Source organism: Drosophila innubila, assembly GCF_004354385.1.
Source record: "Drosophila innubila isolate TH190305 chromosome 2R unlocalized genomic scaffold, UK_Dinn_1.0 1_C_2R, whole genome shotgun sequence".
Taxonomy (NCBI): domain Eukaryota; kingdom Metazoa; phylum Arthropoda; class Insecta; order Diptera; family Drosophilidae; genus Drosophila; species Drosophila innubila.
Window position 1 is genome coordinate 745,551 of NW_022995374.1, and position 22,827 is coordinate 768,377.

At 34.0% G+C, this 22,827-nt stretch overlaps 5 protein-coding genes across 9 annotated transcripts; 2 read left to right on the forward strand and 3 right to left on the reverse strand.

The window, feature by feature from the left end:
• Positions 1–394: 394 nt before the first annotated feature.
• LOC117783606 (potential E3 ubiquitin-protein ligase ariadne-2) lies at positions 395–8,601 on the forward strand. 2 transcript variants are annotated; one of them, XM_034621066.1, is made up of 4 exons: positions 395–1,303; positions 3,345–3,871; positions 6,486–7,301; positions 7,679–8,601. In XM_034621066.1, the coding sequence occupies exons 1-4, from the start codon at positions 1,231–1,233 to the stop codon at positions 7,829–7,831; spliced, it is 1,569 nt and encodes a 522-aa protein (XP_034476957.1). In that variant the 5' UTR covers positions 395–1,230; the 3' UTR covers positions 7,832–8,601. The 2 variants fall into 2 exon arrangements, with proteins under 2 accessions (XP_034476957.1, XP_034476958.1); XM_034621067.1 differs by having other exon boundaries at positions 6,486–7,328; positions 7,609–7,834.
• Positions 8,602–8,644: 43 nt separating this feature from the next.
• On the reverse strand, positions 8,645–9,936 carry LOC117783607. Its single transcript, XM_034621068.1, has 2 exons — positions 9,460–9,936; positions 8,645–9,107 (listed from the first exon to the last, which is right to left on the reverse strand). The coding sequence occupies exons 1-2, from the start codon at positions 9,820–9,822 to the stop codon at positions 8,688–8,690; spliced, it is 783 nt and encodes a 260-aa protein (XP_034476959.1). The 5' UTR covers positions 9,823–9,936; the 3' UTR covers positions 8,645–8,687.
• A 374-nt stretch (positions 9,937–10,310) lies between these two features.
• Positions 10,311–13,089, forward strand: LOC117784415. Of its 3 annotated transcripts, XM_034622148.1 has the most exons (4): positions 10,311–10,785; positions 11,187–11,300; positions 11,929–12,506; positions 12,893–13,089. In XM_034622148.1, the coding sequence occupies exons 1-4, from the start codon at positions 10,372–10,374 to the stop codon at positions 12,894–12,896; spliced, it is 1,110 nt and encodes a 369-aa protein (XP_034478039.1). In that variant the 5' UTR covers positions 10,311–10,371; the 3' UTR covers positions 12,897–13,089. The 3 variants fall into 3 exon arrangements, with proteins under 3 accessions (XP_034478039.1, XP_034478040.1, XP_034478038.1); XM_034622149.1 differs by lacking the exon at positions 11,929–12,506; XM_034622147.1 differs by lacking the exon at positions 12,893–13,089 and having other exon boundaries at positions 11,929–12,681.
• Positions 12,813–16,206, reverse strand: LOC117784414 (solute carrier organic anion transporter family member 74D-like). Its single transcript, XM_034622146.1, has 6 exons — positions 15,978–16,206; positions 15,685–15,914; positions 15,066–15,386; positions 13,960–14,804; positions 13,119–13,429; positions 12,813–13,049 (listed from the first exon to the last, which is right to left on the reverse strand). The coding sequence occupies exons 1-6, from the start codon at positions 16,145–16,147 to the stop codon at positions 12,866–12,868; spliced, it is 2,061 nt and encodes a 686-aa protein (XP_034478037.1). The 5' UTR covers positions 16,148–16,206; the 3' UTR covers positions 12,813–12,865.
• A 681-nt stretch (positions 16,207–16,887) lies between these two features.
• Positions 16,888–22,388, reverse strand: LOC117783835 (solute carrier organic anion transporter family member 74D-like). 2 transcript variants are annotated; one of them, XM_034621383.1, is made up of 7 exons: positions 22,363–22,388; positions 20,951–21,256; positions 20,661–20,893; positions 20,123–20,443; positions 18,155–18,999; positions 17,215–17,525; positions 16,888–17,153 (listed from the first exon to the last, which is right to left on the reverse strand). In XM_034621383.1, the coding sequence occupies exons 2-7, from the start codon at positions 21,094–21,096 to the stop codon at positions 16,952–16,954; spliced, it is 2,058 nt and encodes a 685-aa protein (XP_034477274.1). In that variant the 5' UTR covers positions 21,097–21,256; positions 22,363–22,388; the 3' UTR covers positions 16,888–16,951. The 2 variants fall into 2 exon arrangements, with proteins under 2 accessions (XP_034477274.1, XP_034477275.1); XM_034621384.1 differs by lacking the exon at positions 22,363–22,388 and having other exon boundaries at positions 20,951–21,273.
• Positions 22,389–22,827: the final 439 nt, after the last annotated feature.

Here is a 22,827-nt window from a genome sequence, read left to right on the forward strand (position 1 = left end):
GCTCATTTCGCTCAGCTAGTTCACAAGCTGAACCATAGGTGGCGTAATTTGACAAACAAAACTCAATAAAAAATTAATAAATTTGAAGAAAATTAAAATTTAGAAATTAGACTAAATGAAGGTTAACATTTTAATAAAGGTTTTAAGTTCGTTCGTCAGCTCTCGGTAAAAGAAGTTAGAAAATTTAATAAAAAAAAAAATTTATATCAAAAAATTAAGAATATTCTAAAAAATAACTATGAAAAAATTTTAAAAATTCCAGAAAAAAAAGTCCGAAAATGGGTAAAAAATTAAGACTACCCATTTTCGAAAATGTACTTATTTTTTTAAGTACAAAAAATCGAGCCAGATCCGGAATATTTTACTGGGTGGCTACCTTTGGACAGGATGGCAGCACTGTAAGAGAGTGAGTGAGAGAGAGTCTGGTTTTCACAATAGCAGCTCTAGCGAGAGCGTTTATATTTCTCATGTATTTATAAGTAATTGGAATAAATGTTAAATTGCACTTGCAAATAAAACAAACTGCGCAATTTACAATTAACATTCAAAGTGCGTCGTACTCCTGTTTGTTAACGTGTGAGTGTGCGCGGGTGGCTGCGAGTGCGATTGAGAGAGTGTGAGTGCAAGCCAAGTGTGCAGTGGTGGGGAAAGAGAAAGAAAGAAGGGGAAGAGGGCGCAGCAGCAAAGAAAATCAAAAGACAAAGGAATATTGACAATTGTGTGTGCAAGTAAAAGAATCAAAGAATCAAGAAACATTCTGATTGCATTAATTGAAACGCAAGTGAATTTTAACCTGTGTCTCTCTCTCTCTCGCTCTCTCACACACACACACGCACATTACATTGAGTGCAGCAAGCGTGCGAGTGTGTGTGTGTGTGTATAACATGAAACAAAAATAAAAATAAAATACGGACGGGATCAATTGACAGCCGGGATTCTATTTATTTACCACCCCGCTAAGCCAAAGTCTGTGTCCAAATGTGTGTGTGTGCTTAAATGTAAATGGGGAGAATTGCAACAAACCCCACAACAACAATAACTAAATCTTCCACCACCACCAATAACAACAACTGTTACAAATATAGCAGTGACAACAACAACAAAAGGAAACCCGTCAACCCTCTCGCTCTTGCAATAGCCTTGTAAAAAAGTATTTTTACTTTGTTTTGCTTTGCTCGCCCTTCGCACACACACTACCAACACCAACACATACGCAACGGTCGAGTTGCAATGGATTCGGACATTGAAATGGAATCGGACAACGATGGTGAATTTGATGACGATTATGATTACTACAATACTGGTAAGTGACATAGTGCATTTTTATCGATTTAACTAAACAGCACACACACACATACGCACACAATTGCTTCATTTTCGTTTTCTTATTGGCCTTTGATTGACTGTGTGAAGTTTGCATGCGATTTGGTTATTCACCTTTGTGTTATAAATACACTAGCACACACACACACATGGCCTTTGCATTTAACCTTCTGTGTATAAGTACAACTAGCATGCACGTATATTTGGCTCTTGACATTCGCCTTTTGAGCGTATTCCTTCTCCCTCACTCCTCCTCCCTCCACCTCTACCAACCTTCCAGTGTTGCTAGAATAGCTTTTTTCCCTTCATATTTAGCTGTTTGCAAAGTCTAACTGCGGGAAAATAAACGAAAACAGCGGTCAGCGGAATTTTTAGCTTTTGCTTTTAATTATATTTGTTTCTTAAATTTATAATAATCTTTGTTGATTCGTATGTAAAGAGTACATTTTAACAGAAATGTGAAAGATATCATCTTTTTCTCCCAGCTCCTTTGGCTTCATTTCAGCTTTTTTTCATATCAACTATTTACTAACAAAAACTTTTTTGCTGCTGTAAAGTGGGCAACACTGGCAGCGTTCCCCCGCCTCCCGTTGCACACTTTAATAAAGTCAGCGTACGAGTTTTACATTTGTTTTGCCCACTGTCTTCGTCTTTACGTCCACCTTCGTCTTAACTACCAATACACACAGAATGTAATTTTAATTTGAACGTTACGTTTTGCTTTTTGACCATGAAGCTTAAATTATGAAATTGAACTTGAAATGGCCGTTCGTTCGTTTGTTTAGTCGTTATTTGTTTGTTATTTGCGTGATTGCCAGCTCTTCATTGTACTCGCGTATCTCATGCGTTTTTACCTATCTGTCTTACCTCGTCTTGTCGTTCTCTCACCTACACACTTACACACACACCCTATGCGTCCCATGCGTGCCAGTGTTGACAGAATTTCAAAATTTGTCTTAATGGATTTTGCCATAGCAATATTTAATTTTTTCCGCGTTGCCCTCATCTACTTGCATTTTCTTTCGTTAACGGTTAGCTGCTTCTGACCTGCCTCTCTTTCTTTCTCTCGCTCTCTTTCTCTCTCTCTTTCTGCTTTTTTCCATTTGAGCTGTCAGTGACGACACAACTACAATAGAAAATCTCATTTGTAAGCCGACGACGTAATATTTAACCTTCAATTCATTTCCAACAGTCGTAAAAATGGCAATCAATCCGATCAAAACAATTGATTTTCTTTTCATTCTTTTTTGTTTCGATTTCGAAGGAATTTTTGAGACTTAACTCTCAATTTTATTATTCCTATTTAAGCTCAATGAGTCAGTCAGGTAACCAACAAATTCCATTGAATGCAATTATTTATTTATTGCACCTGGGGTACAGGATTCCCATCTGAAAGATGTGGTCATAGCATAATGTGAAAAATTATCCACAAAAAAAAAACTAAATTATACCAGATATACCGAAACTGAATAGCCAAAATTATTCGAACCGAAATAACCGATTTGTAACCGATTCATGTATATCGGTTAGTTTCGGTTCAATTAAAAATGTAATTCAATTATTTTGTTAAGGTATAATATTTTTTAAATCTAATTATGATTTCAAATTAATATATTGATCTGATTAAATAAATATTTTTTAAAATCAGAGAATTGTGGTATACATTAACTTTTTATGAAATGTTTACAAAGATTTTACGTAACTTATGTAGTATACCTGAAAAACCAGATAATAATTCCAACCGTTTCGGTTTAATACCCTGATTTTTACTATTTAATTTGAAAATAAAATAAATTTTTCAAAATTTGTAATCAATTTTTAAATAAACATTTTCAATTGACTTTATTTATATATTTAGATACAAAACTAAGAGTTAAATAGGATCTTTTTTTTATATTTGTTTTTAAAATGTTATAATCGTTAAGATCCCTAGTGAAAGCCTTAAAACTAAATTAAGTTTGCAATAGAGATATATTGAAAAAATTTAATTGATAATTCTGATATTATTTGGATACTTGCAGGTGAAGACTGCGATGTGGAAAGACTCGATCCGAAGCGTGCTGATCCCGAGTACTTTGAATACGACTGCCTAACCGTCGAGGATATTGAGAAGCTGCTCAATGAGTTGGTGGAAAAATTAAACACGATTCTCCAGATAACACCATCGTTAGCCAAGGTGTTGCTGCTGGAGCATCAGTGGAACAACAATGCGGTGGTGGAGAAGTACCGCCAGGATGCGAATGCCTTGTTGGTAACAGCTCGGATAAAGCCACCCTCAAATGTGGCAGCTGAGGCAGCTTCCACAAGTGCAGCTGCCGCACAGCTGCTGAGAATGGGCAACACTGGCTACAAAACATCCTCATCCACAACGACATCGTCATCCACAACAACATCTCCTTCATCCACAAACACGAGTTCTTCTCAATTCAGGAGAATGTGTCCAGTCTGCGCCAGCTCGCAGCCGAGCGATAAATTCTACAGTTTGGCATGCGGTCACTCCTTTTGTAAGGATTGCTGGACCATCTTCTTTGAGACGCAAATCTTTCAGGTACAATATAACCATCATTATCATCCTTCTTCAACTACTAGAGTCAACCTCCTCCAAAGACCATTTATCAAACTTCAAACTGTCATAGCTTTGTCAAATCTCAACCGATTTTCTTGCGGAATATCAATTTTACAATTATTTGACCCATATTTTCATTCTGCATCAAAAATGGAAAATTCAATTTTTCTTCCTTTACTGTCAATTTTTTCAATATTTCGACCACTGTCTAGTTTCTCTATACTTCCTACATGACACTTTTTCACAAATTTCAAACTGTCATAACTTTGTCAAATCTCAACCGATTTCCTTGCGGAATATCAATTTTATCATTATTTGACCCATATTTTCATTCTGCATCAAAATTGGATAATTAAATTTTTCTTCCTTTACTGTCAATTTTTTCAATATTTCGACCACTGTCCATTTTTTCTATACTTCCTTCATGACACTTTTTTACCAAATTCTAACTGTCATAACTTTGCCAAATCTTTACCGATTTTCTTGCGGAATATCAATTTTATCATTATTTGACCTGTATTTTCATTCTGCATCAAAATTGGAAAATTCAATTTTTCTTCCTTTACTGTCAATTTTTTCAATAGTGTGACCATTGTCTATTTTCTCTATACTTCCTTCATGACACTTTTTTACAAAATTCTAACTGTCATAACTTTGCCAAATCTTAACCGATTTTCTTGCGGAATATCAATTTTATCATTATTTGACCCATATTTTCATTCTACATCAAAATTGGAAAATTCATTTTTTCTTCCTTTACTGTCAATTTTTTCAATAGTTCGACCATTGTCCATTTTCTCTATACTTCCTTCATGACACTTTTTTACAAAATTCTAACTGTCATAACTTTGCCAAATCTTAACCGATTTTCTTGCGGAATATCAATTTGATCATTATTTGGCCCATATTTCCATTCTGCATCAAAATTGAAAAATTCAATTATTCTTCCTTTACTGTCAATTTTTTCAATAGTTCGACCATTGTCCATTTTCTCTATACTTCCTTCATGACACTTTTTTACAAAATTCTAACTGTCATAACTTTGCCAAATCTTAACCGATTTTCTTGCGGAATATCAATTTTATCATTATTTGACCCATATTTTCATTCTGCATCAAAATTGAAAATTCAATTTTTCTTCCTTTACTGTCAATTTTTCAATAGTTCGACCATTGTCCATTTTCTCTATACTTCCTTCATGACACTTTTTTACAAAATTTAACTGTCATAACTTTGCCAAATCTTAACTGATTTTCTTGCGGAATATCAATTTTATCATTATTTGACCCATATTTTCATTCTACATCAAAATTGGAAAATTCATTTTTCTTCCTTTACTGTCAATTTTTCAATAGTTCGACCATTGTCCATTTTCTCTATACTTCCTTCATGACACTTTTTTTACAAAATTCTAACTGTCATAACTTTGCCAAATCTTAACCGATTTTCTTGCGGAATATCAATTTGATCATTATTTGGCCCATATTTCCATTCTGCATCAAAATTGAAAAATTCAATTATTCTTCCTTTACTGTCAATTTTTCAATAGTTCGACCATTGTCCATTTTCTCTATACTTCCTTCATGACACTTTTTTACAAAATTCTAACTGTCATAACTTTGCCAAATCTTAACCGATTTTCTTGCGGAATATCAATTTTATCATTATTTGACCCATATTTTCATTCTGCATCAAAATTGAAAAATTCAATTTTTCTTCCTTTACTGTCAATTTTTTCAATAGTTCGACCATTGTCCATTTTCTCTATACTTCCTTCATGACACTTTTTTACAAAATTCTAACTGTCATAACTTTGCCAAATCTTAACCGATTTTCTTGCGGAATATCAATTTGATCATTATTTGGCCCATATTTCCATTCTGCATCAAAATTGAAAAATTCAATTATTCTTCCTTTACTGTCAATTTTTTCAATAGTTCGACCATTGTCCATTTTCTCTATACTTCCTTCATGACACTTTTTTACAAAATTCTAACTGTCATAACTTTGCCAAATCTTAACCGATTTTCTTGCGGAATATCAATTTTATCATTATTTGACCCATATTTTCATTCTGCATCAAAATTGAAAAATTCAATTTTTCTTCCTTTACTGTCAATTTTTTCAATAGTTCGACCATTGTCCATTTTCTCTATACTTCCTTCATGACACTTTTTTACAAAATTCTAACTGTCATAACTTTGCCAAATCTTAACCGATTTTCTTGCGGAATATCAATTTTATCATTATTTGACCCATATTTTCATTCTGCATCAAAATTGGAAAATTCATTTTTTCTTCCTTTACTGTCTATTTTTTCAATAGTTCGACCACTGTCCATTTACTCCACTCTTTTTACTTGACACTTTTCCACAAATTTCAAACTGTCATAACTTTGTCAAATCTCAACCGATTCCCTTGCGGAATATCAATTTGATCATTATTTGACCCATATTTCAGTCTGCATCAAAATTGGAAAATTCAATTTTTCTTCCTTTACTGTCAATTTTTTCAATAGTTCGAGTTCGATTGAAAATCAAGTTTTCTTCTATATATTCTTTATATATAAATGTTTCTTTCACATGTATAATTACAGGGTATTTCCATACAGATTGGGTGCATGGCACAGCAGTGCAATGTGCGTGTGCCAGAGGATTTGGTGCTGACGCTGGTGACGCGTCCGGTGATGCGGGATAAGTACCAGCAATTTGCCTTCAAGGACTATGTGAAATCGCATCCCGAGCTGCGCTTCTGCCCCGGACCCAATTGCCAAATCATTGTGCAATCCTCGGAGATTTGTGCGAAGCGTGCGATCTGCAAGGTGTGTCACACAGGATTCTGTTTCAAGTGTGGCATGGATTATCATGCGCCCACCGACTGCCAGATCATTAAGAAGTGGCTGACAAAGTGCGCGGATGACAGTGAGACGGCGAATTATATAAGTGCCCATACCAAAGACTGCCCCAAGTGTCACATTTGCATTGAGAAGAATGGAGGATGCAATCACATGCAATGCTTCAACTGCAAGCACGACTTTTGCTGGATGTGCCTCGGGGATTGGAAGACACATGGCTCTGAATATTACGAGTGCTCACGCTACAAGGACAATCCCAATATTGCCAATGAATCGGTGCATGTGCAGGCGCGCGAAGCACTTAAAAAATATCTACATTACTATGAACGCTGGGAGAATCACTCGAAATCTTTGAAACTGGAACAACAGACGATCGATCGGATGAGACAGCGCATTAATTCAAAGGTCATGAACGGCAGCGGCACCTGGATCGACTGGCAATATCTATTCAATGCAGCGGCGCTGCTTGCCAAATGTCGATATACCCTGCAATACACCTATCCATATGCTTACTACATGGAGGCTGGATCGCGGAAGAATCTATTTGAATACCAGCAGGTTAATTTAATTAGTTACTACAATAGAGAGGTCGCACATAACATTCTTTGCCTATCCAAATGTAGTTATCATTTCTGTTTTTTTTGGTTTTTTTTAATCAGGAATTTTTTTCACATTTCGTTTTTCGAGCGAAAAGTGTTACTTCAAGTTGTTTCAGTTCAGACACTTTTGTGTTTTGACTGTTATTTGCGATTTCTTTTACGAATGTCGAAAAATATTACTGAAATTACGAAAATTTGGCAATGAAAATTGGGAAAACAAAAATGGGAGCATTAAATTTAAAAAATAAAATTAGGAATCAAATTATGACCATTTTGACCTTTATTTGCGATCTCTGCCTTATATATATTTGATGCTAATTTTATTTCTACTTGCAGGCGCAATTGGAGGCTGAAATTGAAAACTTATCATGGAAAATCGAACGTGCCGAGACAACAGATCTGGCGGATCTCGAGAATCAAATGGATATTGCTGAAAAGCGTCGCACCACACTCCTCAAAGACTTCTTTCCAGTGATTGGCAAGACATAGGCGGCATTCTTCCCATTTGAAAATTCAAGATGAAATTAGTTACTAGCCACACTGACAGTATAAGAGACGCTTATATAATAAACCATATTCAAGTAGTCTAACAATTTGTAGCTAATTTTTTAATTAATATTGTAATAATAATAATATATATTCAAGTGCATATGTAGCTATTAAACTAGTTTCTATAACTTAAAATATGATTAGTTATTATAATATAGCTGTGAAATTCGAAATCACTTAAAAATCGATTTAACTGCAATATAACGCCTTGCGCAGAACAATAGCGAATAATACTATATAGGAAATAACTAAGAAACTGATAAAAAAAAATACAAACAAATTATTTAAACTTGTGCAACATTTAGCGTCATGGTCTATCCAACATTTAACAGGCAGAATTCATTAATGATAATAATCAATAATAATTAATATAAGCCTTGACGGTTTTAGCCATTGTGAGAGAATTGCAGGAATATAAATCATGGTTTAGTTGTAAGTCTTAAGTCGTATTAACTTATTGTAGCTGAATGCTTAGCTAAACAACAACAATATTAACAATTTCCAAGTATTTGTAACCACACACACACACACTCTCAATATGAAAGGAAAACTTTATAATTAATAACAAATACAAAATGAGATCAAATTAAGTTTCCCTTCTCCTAATTGTTGTATTAAGCTGAATTATACATTTTAGTTTTTAGGATTACGCTAAGTATGCTTATGCGACTGAATTTAAATTAATTAAATGCAACATTAAACAAATTTAAGAACTGGGAGAATATTTCCATTAACTTACTCAAGAACAACAAATGAAAAACAGACACTTTTTAATTTACAACTTTATTTAAATGCATTATTTCTTTCCTTTCTTCCCTTTCCCTCCTTTCCCCTTTTTCGGTGGTGGAGCAATTTCCACTGGTTTTATATCCTCAACTACTTTAATTGGTTCCTTTTTCGGTTCCAATTTACACACTTCATTTATTGTTCTCTTTTTCATGACTTCTTTACCGGTTAGTGACAGAATTGGAACCCGATGCCAGTTTTCAATATATTTATTGCTATATACTTTGACATCGCAACAATTTGTGAGTACGACTACGTTGGAGTTGTCGGTAATTGGATCACGAAAATATAATTCCTTGTTGCAGTCCAAACAATGATTTTTCTCACGGCGTATGCGTAATTTTACAGGAAAAACTCGACCAGCTAACGTTTCATGATCCATAAAAACACAATGCTTATAGGTCGGCTTAGGACGAGGACGTTTCGTGCACTTTAATTCAAAGAAGTTGATTAGTAATACTAAAATAAATATAGTAAATATGTATATAAAGGTGTATCGATTTAAATGGTCCCAAAAAAATTGAAATATGGTAACTCAAATTCTTAATCTACAGTTAATTCTAAAATTCATCTTTTTTTTTTAAATTTTTAGCTTGTATTATAAGTACATCTTTAGTGTTTTTAGTCCGATCCTGAGTGGATTAATATCAAAATATTAAATATCAAAAATTGTTAGGACCAGGTTTTTCAAAGCTTTATAGATTCAAAGGACCAAAGGACTAAATACACAACATTAGTCAACTAAAAAAGATAGATGCATACTTTTGTATACATTAACTTACCTCCTTTAAATGCAGAGATGTGCTTAATGGTCTACACTCTGCAGAGCATAAATTATTCCTATGGCTGGAATTCTGAGCATCCCACAATTTACAACGTTTCGTTTCCGCATCCGGCTCTTCGCAACACCGGGCACACAATGCTTTTGTGTCTATAATACGGCGGAAAGGAGCTTCAGCTACTGGCTCTTGAAAGGCAACGTGAGATTCTTCCGGATTTTCAGTGAGTTTGACAACATCAATAATCTTGTAATCGGGACATTTGCCGTTCAATGGCTCAAAACAATTAGGGTTACATTTTTGTGGCAGACTCTTGCTGAGGATCGCCTTCCATCTACAACAACTGTTGAATCCTGCCTCTGCCATGGGGGTGAAATGGGGGATGGGAATAGGGATGGATGGAAGTGAAAACTATTGCAGTTTAAATATGGAAATTTTGAGTGTGACTTTCAAAGCAACTGTGACATTTTATAGGAATTTTAAAGCACTGAAAGCTTGAAATGAAAAATGAATAAATGTTGGTTGAATTTGGTCGTGGTAAGTAAAATAGTTCATCTTATTATCATTTACTATATTTTAAATTTGTTCGTGCTTAACATGCATTCAATTACACTAGACACCAAAAAATATATAATAACTCAAACTTCAATACTCGCGCTTCTTATACATTTGAATTTTTAAGTATCGATAGACTATCGATAACAATTGGCGCTCATTCTCCAACACTACATACACTCTGCTGCATTTTAGCACACTGCACTTTCTGCATTCAAATCCTTAAACATCGATAGAATATAGATTGCAATTGGCGCGCATTTTTTAACACTGCACTGTGCGGTACTTTGCCACACTGACATTTAGCTCTGTGATAAACAGCTGTTGAGCAACAACAGTTAGCCGCTAAAATTTCTAAAAATGGAGTTTCCACTGTGCGATTTCAACTTGCGGGATTTGTTACGCGAACTTCACGGATACGGCTTAACCACTGAAGGCACCCAGCAGGAACTGACGGACCGACTGATGACAGCCCGTCACGAGAAGGCGGAGGCTCAGGCCCAGGGATTTGTGCGACCCGGAAGAGCACCGATAACTAAATACGAAGCTTGTGTGCAGCCGGATGATTTTGCGCAAATTGCAGCGATGACGGATGAAGAATACGCCGTGTTTTCGAAGAAAGTGCAGTGGCGATTGCGGCGCATTCTCAAAACATATAATCGCGATGGACTGGAGTATTATAATCCCGGCGTACTGCATCGCATTGATCGATCCAAGACGTATGTTCTCAATATGAGTGAGTTTTGGGTGCGAAGATCGCCATACAACCACAAGGTAAGCCTTCTGAATAGACTTATGTATATATATTAGGGTGCATCGGTTATTTTTCATTTAATTTTTTCAAAAAATGATATAAACTCGAAATCTACGGTCAATTCTAAGTTGTTTTCACAAAGAAACCATAGTTCTAAAATCAATTCCTAGTCCCACTCCATGAACTTTTAAAGGTCTTGGTCCTAACAAGAGTTTTAAGACCAACCCTGTCAGGATCGGACTAAAAAAACTAAAGATATGCTAATAATATAAAATTAAAAAAAATATAAATTTTTCAACTCGGAAAGCGGGAATTGATTTTTGAACTAAGGTTTCTTAGAATTGAGCGTACCTTAGGAATTTGGGCTATCATTTTTCAATATATATTTATACTCACGTTAATGAATAATTATACTTTTCAGATCTTTGTTGTGTTCGTTTCCCGCACTAATGGAGAGGAGCAGCGTCTTTGCTATGCGAGGAGTTTGGCTGTGGTTCGGAGACCAAATACGGATCTGGATCAAGTTAAGGCACCGGTGAGAAACTCCCCAATGCAGTGATACCAATAATAAGTCCAATACCCAATGCAATTTGGTGTGTGATAATGTCTGTCCAGCACTTATTCACCTAAATCTCAGAGATTAGAAGACTTGAAGCAACTAAATTTGTTGACAATACTCTTAAGATGTGCAGACACATTAAGAAACTAAAAGGCTCAAAAGCAAAATAGTTTTTCAAACTAAAACTGAATCTTTGACCGACCAATCCTATGACAGCACCGATTCAAACCAATTTCGGCCAAGATGTAATAGACCAACTTAAATGAAAATTCTATCAGTTTGGATAAGATATCTCATAAAACAAAAAAGTTTTTCATACTAAAACTTGATTTTTGACCGATCATTGCTATGGCAGCTATATAATATAGTAAACCAATTTGAATGAGCTTTCATCAATATGTATACAACTAACTTAAATGCATACATATTCTATAGATGTGGTTAAGATATGTCAAAGAACAAAAAAGTTTTTTATACTTAAACTGGATGTTTGTTGTCACTAGCTTTTATAGTCTTTGAAATTAAGTTGGACATGGCTATATTTACTCGGCTGTTAGTCCAAAAAAGCTAAAATGTTTCTTACTAATTTATTTATTCACTTTAGATAATCACAAACGATGCTATCGGCCGAATAATAACAAACATAATGCTTGAAATCGAAGATAATGGTCTGGAAAATTATGTTGCCATCATTACACCCAAGAATAATGTGAGCATGAAGGCTCTAAAAGAGATTTCGATAATGTGCGGACAGAAACTGCCACAAGTTGTTTTAGATGAATGTCATCTTCAAAACTCCTTTCTCAAAATGTTCTGCGCCAAGTCAGCGCGCTGTTTATCTCAAGTGAAACTTGAGCTATTTGAGGAAAGAACTCACCTTGATCAGCTGCGTAAACTGCAAAAAAACTACACACAAAATGTGGATGCTGCTGCCTTATTTAAAGAGTACTTGATAGCTTTACCAAAGGTCTTACAGGCCATGTGGAAGATTGAAGAGCATAAGAACAAACCCATTTCATTGGGCAGTTTAAATAATGAACGCTTGAGTGCGTATTCTGCTCAAGTTCAAAATGATTTGCCTCCCATAACATTCGAGGAATGCGACTCTGGCGGAGGTCTTCTCCAATTGATTCTCTTTGACGCCTTGTGGTGTCTCTACGAAGGACATGAAATGGAGGAAAAGTATGTTAATCAGACGCAGGATTCTCCAGAGTTACCTGAAAAATGGATGTCCATATTGGATTGATTTATATTAAAATGTTTTTATTGTTCAATTTATTATTTAACAAGGATTCCCTTAAAGAATGTCGAAAAATATAACCCAGAATATTAAAAATTCGGTATTAAAATTAGGCAACCAAAACCAGGAAGCATTTAATTTGAAAATTTAACTTAAGAAATTTAAATTAGGCAAATTTCTATTATTAGAAAACAAAAATATAAAATAAGAGGAAGATAAAAACATAGCATTTTAATTTTAAACAATCCTTGCGCAAGTAGAAATTAAGATTTTTATTGTTCAATTCATGTTATAACTAATTCTACTGTTTTTCTTTTCTTATTTTTAGTTGAAGTGCATTGCGATCATCATTTAAATAATTATCTTCAGTTGTCTTCTTTTCATTATCATCGAATATTTGCAGATCCTTAGCATAATACCAAACAAAAATATTAAACAATCCGCCCGCAAGTAAAAATGCTCCTGCCGTAAAATTGAGCACATATCTAAGATATAAAAAATAATACACATCATTAGTAAATAATATATTTAAAGTAATTTATTTATACATTTACCTGAGTGCCTGTGTATCGTACAGCCAACAATTGCCTTGATTACCGCAGGTTTTACCCCATAGCAGGCAATATTTATCAATTAGCCAGCCAAAGAATATTGGACTGGGTATAAAAGCGAACAGTGAACAAATCATACCATGAAGTCCCAATCCAAAGCTTTTCTGATCTGGCGGCACACAACGTAACGTTAGAAGAAAGCTGCCCGATTTACCAAATGCTCCGACGAACTTAAGGAAACACATGACCACCAGGAAAGTGTAAAACTGTTTGGAGCAGTCAACCGGACAGGGACCATCGAGTGCAGTGAGCATCTGAAGTTAGAATTTAGAAATTAAAGATATTGAGTTGCCAGTTCCAAATCTATTTCGTTATATATTAATTAGTTTAATTATAAATTACCTTTATATAATCATAATCATTGAAATGATAATGTTTCTGATTAAATGAAATGATTAGGAAACCGATCTAAACCAAATTTGGGCAGGATATATAACACCAACTTAAATGCATATTCTATATATGGCAGCTATATGATATAGAGGTCCGATCCAAGAAAAAAAGCAAGCTTTATCAGGAACCTAAATACCATGTTTGAAGTCTCTAGCTTTTATGGTCTCTAATATCGACGCGTTCAAACAGACGGACGGACGGACAGACAGACGGACATGGCTCAATCGACTCGGCTGTTGATCCTGATCAAGAATATATATACTTTTGGGGGTCTGCCACGCCCCCTTCTGCCTGTTACATACATTCTTCCAAACATAAATACTGAAATACTGCTCGATTTTAGCTTACTGTATTGACTAGATAATGAATCGAATAAAAAAAAAGTTCTTACATGGGATATATCTCCTGAGATTTCTGTGCTGTTCAGTCCGGTTATACAACCACAACCTGTGTACATGGTATGTCCTTGGAGGTCCTTGGATTTGCCAGTGCATCCGGCATGGCAGGCGGATATATAGGTGACATTGTTGGGACTACAGATCGGAGCATAGTGGACATACTCACAATGGCAGGCGGCACTACACTCACTGGTGGTCGCCATGGATCCTAACTGATCGCTGGCCTTACATCCAATAAATGCATAACAGACGATGCCGGCAACAGTCAGGAAATCGACTACGACATTCCAAACGGCAATAGAGCGAGCCTTCGGCTTATATTTGGACAGTACGTAGCCGGAGAGAAGTACACCCACAGCAGAGAATCCAAGAGCTACGGGTCCTGTAGCCATTGAGGCTCCAGATGCCGACTGACGATATTGGATCTCAATATACTTCTGCGAGAAATTCCAATAGACATTATAGCCAAAGAAGTACACGATTGAGGCGTATAAATTGTACAAATAAAGTTTGTTGTTCAACAAGTCTTTAGACGATTTCCACATATTTTGCAGTGAAAGATCCTGGTGCTCATTTGGATCCTTTTCATTAGCCTTAGCCAGTTTCAGACGTCTGGCCTTGGAGCTAGGCAACTCTTTCGGAAAGAGAGATATCACAAATGCGATTAATATTGTACAGATTGCCAATACTATATAGCCGATCCACCAGGCGCCCAGCCATCTTGGATCCTCGGGCATTATTACTGGACTCAAACTTGGCTCTATATACATCTTTAAGCACATGGATGCCAGCAGATATCCGCCAGCCGGGCCCAACATTCGAATACATGTGGAGAAAGCTGAAATGGACAGAAATTATGGTCAATACTTTAGCTACAAAAATGTATCTAAAAGTTGATTTTCGACCAATTGCTTCTGGCAGCTATTGATATAAAAAAAAAGATCTGAAACAAATTTGGCTAGGCTCGTTCTGTGGCAAAAAATAAACTGGATCTACATCTGGTAACCAGGAATCTACAAGCCAAATTTGAAGTTTCTAGCTCTTATAGTTCCAGAGATTGACGTGTTCTTATAGATGGATGGTTAAATAATTCACTTACTCAGCATGGCAGGTGCTCTCGACTTCTTACTGTTGTCATCCATGTAGGCAATACCCGTAATCCAATAAATAGATGAACCGATTCCCAAAATCAGCTGTGCTATAAATAATATTATTATTGGTGCCCACGAATCGGTGTCTGTCAAACAAGTTGAATCTTCAGAGGTGCAAAATTTTTGACTTGATTTCGAAATTGTCACATTTCCGTTTATATCTTTAAGATTTCCAAACTCGTGGGTCAGACTTAAAGCATCTGCGCCGGCTCCGTAAATAAAATGTAGACAGAGATTCATTAGGGAAAATGTGACCGTTATTAAGCAACCTATAAGACGAAAATTTTATCATTATTATTATGTAAAATGTTTAAATTTTTTTAATATGAATTATTTATTCTAATTGTCGAATAAATAATGATTCCTTAATTCGGAATCACAACATAGGTGTTTAAATTCATCTCTTTTGAATAAAATTATGAAGTAATAAAATTTAAAACAAGAGTTTGAAATTTACTATTTTTTTTTAGTTTTATTACATTAATTTGAATAAAAAAAAAATTTCATAAAATAACACAAATTAAAAAATAAAATAATAAAATCATTATTAATTGCAATATTATTTACCTAAGGCCATCCAACGTGGTCGATGCACTTTTTGTAGATAATATCCAACAAAAACCGATCCGATCATTGCGGTTATATCATTTCCTATCGTAATTACACCAAATATTTTTGTTGGAATTTTGTATCGTTTTTCCAAAGTTGTCATTGTACCATTAAAATAAGTAAATGACATTGCTAAAATTAGTCCAGCGATACCATAGATAGCAACATATGTTGTTTCAGTGGCACATCTGGAATTATAGTGGGTTTTCATTAGCTGAATCGAAAGATTGCATTACTTTTTGTGATATAACCTTTGTAGCAGAGGCCCCTTAAATATCCAAAATCCACTGGTAATATCCTTGTTTTCATGTCGTGTTTCTGTATCCTTTTCTTCCTGTTTTTCTTTATCTTTAACTGAAATCTTAATTGCATCAACCAGAAATGGCGATTCCTCACTTTGACCTTTCACTTCACCGCTCATTTTTGACTTGTTCCATCGAAATACCCAAACGAACTGAGTTACGTTGGTTTTCAAAAGTATATTTACAAGTCGGAAATTATCTCGACAATTAACATCAATAAAAGATTTCGTACGACAACGACCAAGATTAAGCGGATGCATTCATTCTACATAATATATATATTGCGTCTACATCTTAATTCCTAACGAGATAAGCAAATTCACATCAAATGATAAAAATTTACGCGTATCTCCCACTTCTTTAATTATATTGAGTCTTTTTTTAGTTAAAGCATCTTTCATAACAACATAATAGACATGTATGTGTGCTATTATATTATAGTTTTAAAACTAATCCACTGCCATTTACTTTTATTATAGTACCTCGTCTTTAACGTTACAGATTTTTATCGTTTTGTTACTCTACAATTGCTTTTTCTTACATTTGTCTATTATATGATATTTCCTACTCAAATATATGCTTGCTTCTTAGCTTCCACCTTGGCTTTTTTATCCGGTTTTGTTTTCCCTGTGATCTTCAAAAAAATATTGTCTTAGATTTATATTTGCATATAATTTCTGTTCTGTTTCATAGTACTCTCTATGAAGAATATATAAAATTATTTCACCATCGTAGAAGTGACTTTACAAAATATCATCCAAATATTTCGAATGGAATTCTACTTATATTTACTTGTATTTTCAGGATTAGCACTATCTTCATATCTTAAGCAAAGTCGATGAAGATAAACATATTTAAATACGAATTATTTGATTTATTTTAAATTTATTTGCAATTTACAATTATTATAATTAATTTTAAACTTAAGTTTCTTGTTGTTCCTTGGGAACTTTATTTACTTGGCTTATTGTGATTTTGTTAAAATTATCAAAATTGCTGTCCAATTTCTTCTTTTCAATTGTGTCATCATCAAATACTTTAAGATTTTTAGCATTAAGCCATACTCCAATATTTAAGATGCCTCCAAAAAATATGAAAAATGCTGCCACAAAATTAAATGTATATCTGTAAATAAAATATATATATACATTTTATGTCGAATAATTAGTAATGTAAAAAAATTTACCTTAATGAATACGTATCGTAGAGCCAGCAATTTCCCTTATTGCTGCACGTTTTGCCCCAAACCAAGCAGTATTTGTCCAGGAGCCATCCAAAGAAAATTGGACTAGGAATTAGGGCTGTCAGACAGGCAACCATGCCACTGACACCCAGGGCCAAGCTTTTGTCTTCAGGTAGAATACATCGCAGTGATATGAGGACGTTGGTTGACTTACTGCAGGCTCCAATGAATTTAGTAAAACACATGACGGCCAGAAAAATATAAAACTGTTTGGTACAATCCACAGGACAGGCTCCATCCACTGCAGTTTGCATCTGAAATCGGGTAGGAAAAGGTCTCAGCTCTAATTTAATAAGTTCTATTCAATACATAAGTTTATGTACTTAAATAATATATTAATTAAATATTATGCATAATAAGAATATTCAAAATAACATTACTTACTCTTCGAAAACCCTTTGTAGATTTTAAGTTATCATAATTTAAAAAAAAATTTCTAATTGTCAAAAAAATTGTTCTTAATTTTGGGAAGAATAACCTCGATATAATTATTTCTGACATATGAAAAAGTTATAATTGAAATAGTATTTTTTAAATATTATTTTCTTGAAAAATTTTTAGTCAATACAGAAATTGTCCAAAGAAAAAAATAGTATAGAGGTTAGAAATTAGAAAATTATAAAACACAATAAACATTTTACAATTAATTAGTTAGAGTAAAATAGATAGAGTATTTTTATGGTTAATTGATAGGTATAAACTATTAATAAGATCGATAAGATGTTACTATATTATAAATATATATGATAAAATATTAAACTTATTTATTTATATAGCTTTGATTTATTTAAGTATATATACTGTGTGCATAAGTTGTAAATAAATAAACATTTTCTCTATTTCAAAAATAAATAAGTAAAATGAAATAAAAATAAGATCTTACATGGGATATATCTCCTGATATTCCTGTGCTGTTCAGTCCGGTTAGACAACCACAACCTGTGTACATGGTATGTCCTTGGAGGTCCTTGGATTTGCCAGTGCATCCGGCATGGCAGGCGGATATATAGGTGACATTGTTGGGACTACAGATCGGAGCATAGTGGACATATTCACAATGGCAGGCGGCTGTGCAATCAGTGGTGGTTGCCATGGATCCCAGATTATCGCTTCCATCGCAACCGATGATCACATAGAAAAAAACCGCAGCAACTGTAATAAAATCGACGAAAGCATTCCAAGCCGCCATGGTCCGTCCACTAGGCTTGTACTTGGACACGACGTAACCGGAGAGAAGGACTCCAATGGCAGAGAAGGTGAGAGCTACGGATCCTGTGGCCAATGTGGCCGTGGATGCGGATTGTCGATATTGGGTCTCGATATACTTTGGCGTGAATATCCAGTAAGCCAGATATCCGAAAAGATAAAAACTCGAGGCAAAAGTGTTGTACATATAGATTTTGTTGGTTGCCAGGCGTTTTACACATTTCCACATGTCACTGGCCGAAAGATCCTTTTGATCGCTATGATCCTGCTGTCCACTTAGCTCCAGTTTTAAACGCCTGGCTTTCGAGCTCGGCAACTCCTTGGGAAACAGAAGCATCAGGAATGCAATAATGAATGTGACCACAGCCAAAACTAGCCAGCCGAGCCACCAGGCACCCAACCATCTTGGATCTCCGGGCTTGATCAGAGGCTCCAGACTTGGTTCTATATACAAACGCAGACACATGGAAGCCAGGGAATATCCAAGTGCCGGACCAAGCATGCGAAGGAACGCAGTAGCACCTGAAGAAATTTGTTTTTAATTAATAAATAAATAATCATAAATAAATAATAAATAGCAATAAATACACAAATTGTTAATGCCGATTTGCACGACAAAAAAAATACAGAAATCCATAACTTAATGAATAAAATAATTGATAAGAAATGAATAAATTCATTACATGAATTAGTCATTAAGAAAAATGAATAAGTATATATTATAATAATCAAATTAAACAATAATGAAATAAAGAAAGTACTAAAATAATTAAAAAAATTTGTATCTATTCCGAAAGCTTATACCGGTACGGTTGTAGTAATGTTACTAGGTCAAAAAGTTGGTCAACTTTGAACTGTTATAACTTTGCTAAAACTTTTCAATCAGAATGTCATTTTGTTCATGATTTGGCCTCTTAATTAACTCTGCATTTAAATTTTGTTGATCTAGAAAATTGATATTTTTTCGATCATCAAGCCATCTATCATCCAATTTTCCATACATACCCCTTGACATTTTTTTTTGAAAATTTTGATCTCTCATAACTTCGCTAAAACTTAACCGATTTTCAAGCGGAATGTCAGTTTGATCATGGTTTGGTCTGTAAATTGATTCTTCATTTAAATTTTTTTCATCTAGAAAATTTGATATTTTTTCGATCCTAAGCCATCTGTCATCCAACTTTCCATACATACCCCTTGACATTTTTTTGAAAATTTTGATCTCTCATAACTTTATCAAAACTCAACCGATTTTCAAGCAGAATGTCATTTTGTTCATGATTTGACCTCTTAAATAATTCTGCATTTAAATTTTTTTCATCTAGAAAATTTGATATTTTTTCGATCATCAAGCCATCTATCATCCAATTTTCCATACATACCCCTTGACATTTTTTTGAAAATTTTGATCTCTCATAACTTTGCTAAAACTTAACCGATTTTCAAGCGAAATGTCAGTTTGATCATGGTTTGGTCTCTTAATTGATTCTGCATTTAAATTTTTTTCATCTAGAAAATTTGATATTTCTTCGATTATTAAAAAAAATTTTTTTTTCTTACTTTGTCAAAAGTCAATGAACTAAATGCAGGCATTTATAATATTAACCAGTGATTATATTTTATGTCAGTTATCATATTCACTTACTGAGAAGAGCTGGTGATTTCGCCTTTGAGGTATTGTCATCCATATAGGCTATGCCTATACTCCAGAATAAACCAAATCCGATACCAGCCAAAAACTCGCCAGCAAACAGAACAACTTGTGGTATCCAGGTACCTTCCTCCATAATACAGGCTGCTTCCTCTTTTCTGCATAGTTTCTGATCGGTTTGCGAACTTGTCAAGTGTGTGCTCACATTTTGCATTTCTCCATATTCCCGGGTTAGTTTTAAGGCTTCTTCGCCAGGTCCATACATTAAGTGTAGCGAACTTGTTAGCACACAGAATAGGAACATTGAAAAGAATCCTTTAAAAGAAGAACAGCAACAAATACAACTTTTAAAATACTTTTTTTAAGCTCAAAACTATTTATTTTATATAAAACATATTTACATTTTTAATTTCCATTAAAAAATAATAGTAGAAAAAAATTTAAATTATAATTTATATGAATAGGATCTTTAAATTCATGATGAAAACTGTAAACTAATAATATTTATGGTTTTTGGTTAAAGTTGACTTACCTGAAGCCAACCAACGTGGTCGATGTGCCTTATTATGTATATAATATCCAGCAAGAACCGATGTTATCATCATACTTATATCATTTCCTACTAAAATAACTCCAGACATTTTTGTTGGTATCTTATATCGCTTTTCCAAGGTCGTTATGGTTCCACTAAAATATGCCATGCTCAGCGACAAAAGACATCCTCCGATGCCGTAAATCACCACATACATTTTTTCAGTAGCAAACCTGTAGAAAATACTCTTATTGAGTTGTAATACTTTTTGGCACGTATTTAAGAAATACCTTTGTAGAAAAGGTCCCTTGAATATCCAAAATCCGCAAGATACATCTTTGTGGGGTTTCTCACTGTCCAATTTTTCGATTTGATCATTATTCGCATCGTGTAAAAATGGAGTTATCTCAATTTGGTGTTTTTCCGGGTTTTCCATTTTTAAGGCCGGAATGGAAAAGAAATTTCCGCCGTCTTAAATTCTTCTTCTTCTCCTTACGGCACAGTTTTTTTTACGGAGTTTTATGGTCTACTCGATACGGCATTTATTCTGTACGTTCTCCAAACAGGAATCCAACGAGACTGACGGCAAACTAGTTCTTGATGCTTATTTAACAACAATTTTCTTTTTGAATGAGTTGCAAAAAGACTTAAGCTATAATTTTAATAAGAAAGCTTTACCCTTTTTTGTTATCTACTAAAGAGATTATGTGTTTATCAAATGCCGAATTCTCTTCATAGAGCTTATGTCAAGAACAAGTCTTATTTCTGTGGGGTCTTGATATATTTTATATTTTATCTGTATAGCTACTAAAATATCAATTTCAATAGCCGCCAATTTAGTGGAATATCATCATGACAGAGACTTTTTGATTCTCTCAAAATATTCAAAATATCATATTGCTACGTGTATTACATTTTCTTAACTTTATTCATCTTTGGGAACGAGCCCTCTTATCTGCAGTCACGGTTATAAAGACAAGCAAACTGACTTTTATTGGGTTTTAATTTATATAAAATTTGTAACGGGAAGGTCGTTTCGATCATAATTTTTTGGTTCTCAACTTTTTGAACTTTTAGTGCAACTTAAGCTGTTTGTTATCTTCTTGGGTTATCTTTCTTTGCATATTCGAATATTTACGAAGAATATATAAATTATTTTATCTAGACTGTAGATCGTGGCAATATTTACATGACATATATGCAATGACAGGATAGATATATATATCGGCTTATCGTTGAGATTCCAATATAAATCTCAGTATTATATCACCGATGACATTTCGTGTGGTCAATGCCCGATTTCACTTAATATATGGAGATGAGCTAACTGCTTTTTGGACATGGATAAACATATTCAAATGATAAGCTGAGTTAAGAGCGTTGAATGTGGATAAAAAAGTAGATAGACTCACATTGTATACAAAGAGACTACTGCTAAAATTTGATTTATTAACTGTGAATATTTTAATTTAGAACAGAATAGAGCACAACTCATGTTCTTAAAATGATTTTTGACGTTAAGGAAAATATGATTTCCAAAATTTCTTTTCCGTAATAAATTACCGTCTCTTTAAACATAATAATCGGATCTTAATTATGATCAGATAAATACTTGTTTTCCTATTTTCAACGTTTTTATTGTGTCAAAAATTTTTGATGCGGTGAAGTTTTGTTATATTTTTAATAGCTAAAATATCCTTACTTTAAAATATTCTGGTGAATTCTGGAGAACATCGACCGTCGAAACTCTTGACTAAACTAAACTGTTGATAATAAAAACTAGAAGATTCTCCTAAATGAATCTAAATGCATAATATAACCATAAAGTCTTGCAGTTTATATTTTTATGATTTATTTTAGATAAGCCAGTTGGAATGAGCCTATGTCTATATAAACCAGACGAAATATATATAAAATCACATATATAAATTGTATAAATATAGTATATAATGTGGATCTGGACTGACATTTGTGTACTTTATTTAAGATTGTTCAAATACAAACATACAAATGATAAATACATGCTTATATTGTGTACCTATAGTTGTAATTGTAGTATGTGTATTTGTAATGGTAAAACGAGAGCCTTAATAATTGGATTTAACCAGTGACCGCTACTTTCTTTAGTTTAAAAATAATAACGACTTAACAATTATTTTCCGAGTTT

Bases quoted from the DNA above. Each gene is read 5' to 3' on its own strand.
- LOC117783835 (XM_034621383.1), bottom strand. From the start codon at position 21,096: ATGGAAAACCCGGAAAAACACCAAATTGAGATAACTCCATTTTTACAC. The intron at 17,526-18,154 runs GTAAGATCTTAT...ACCCGATTTCAG, and splicing joins TATCAGGAGATATATCCCAT to ATGCAAACTGCAGTGGATGG. The intron at 17,154-17,214 runs GTAAATTTTTTT...TTTTATTTACAG, and splicing joins TACGATACGTATTCATTAAG to ATATACATTTAATTTTGTGG.
- LOC117784415 (XM_034622147.1), top strand. From the start codon at position 10,372: ATGGAGTTTCCACTGTGCGATTTCAACTTGCGGGATTTGTTACGCGAA. The intron at 10,786-11,186 runs GTAAGCCTTCTG...TATACTTTTCAG, and splicing joins GATCGCCATACAACCACAAG to ATCTTTGTTGTGTTCGTTTC. The intron at 11,301-11,928 runs GTGAGAAACTCC...TATTCACTTTAG, and splicing joins TGGATCAAGTTAAGGCACCG to ATAATCACAAACGATGCTAT.
- LOC117784414 (XM_034622146.1), bottom strand. From the start codon at position 16,147: ATGAGCGGTGAAGTGAAAGGTCAAAGTGAGGAATCGCCATTTCTGGTT. The intron at 15,915-15,977 runs GTTATATCACAA...CTATAATTCCAG, and splicing joins AAGGGGCCTCTGCTACAAAG to ATGTGCCACTGAAACAACAT. The intron at 13,050-13,118 runs GTAAATGTATAA...TTTATATCTTAG, and splicing joins TACGATACACAGGCACTCAG to ATATGTGCTCAATTTTACGG.
- LOC117783607 (XM_034621068.1), bottom strand. From the start codon at position 9,822: ATGGCAGAGGCAGGATTCAACAGTTGTTGTAGATGGAAGGCGATCCTC. The intron at 9,108-9,459 runs GTAAGTTAATGT...TTTGAATTAAAG, and splicing joins CATCTCTGCATTTAAAGGAG to TGCACGAAACGTCCTCGTCC.
- LOC117783606 (XM_034621066.1), top strand. From the start codon at position 1,231: ATGGATTCGGACATTGAAATGGAATCGGACAACGATGGTGAATTTGAT. The intron at 1,304-3,344 runs GTAAGTGACATA...GGATACTTGCAG, and splicing joins TTATGATTACTACAATACTG to GTGAAGACTGCGATGTGGAA. The intron at 7,302-7,678 runs GTTAATTTAATT...TTCTACTTGCAG, and splicing joins ATCTATTTGAATACCAGCAG to GCGCAATTGGAGGCTGAAAT.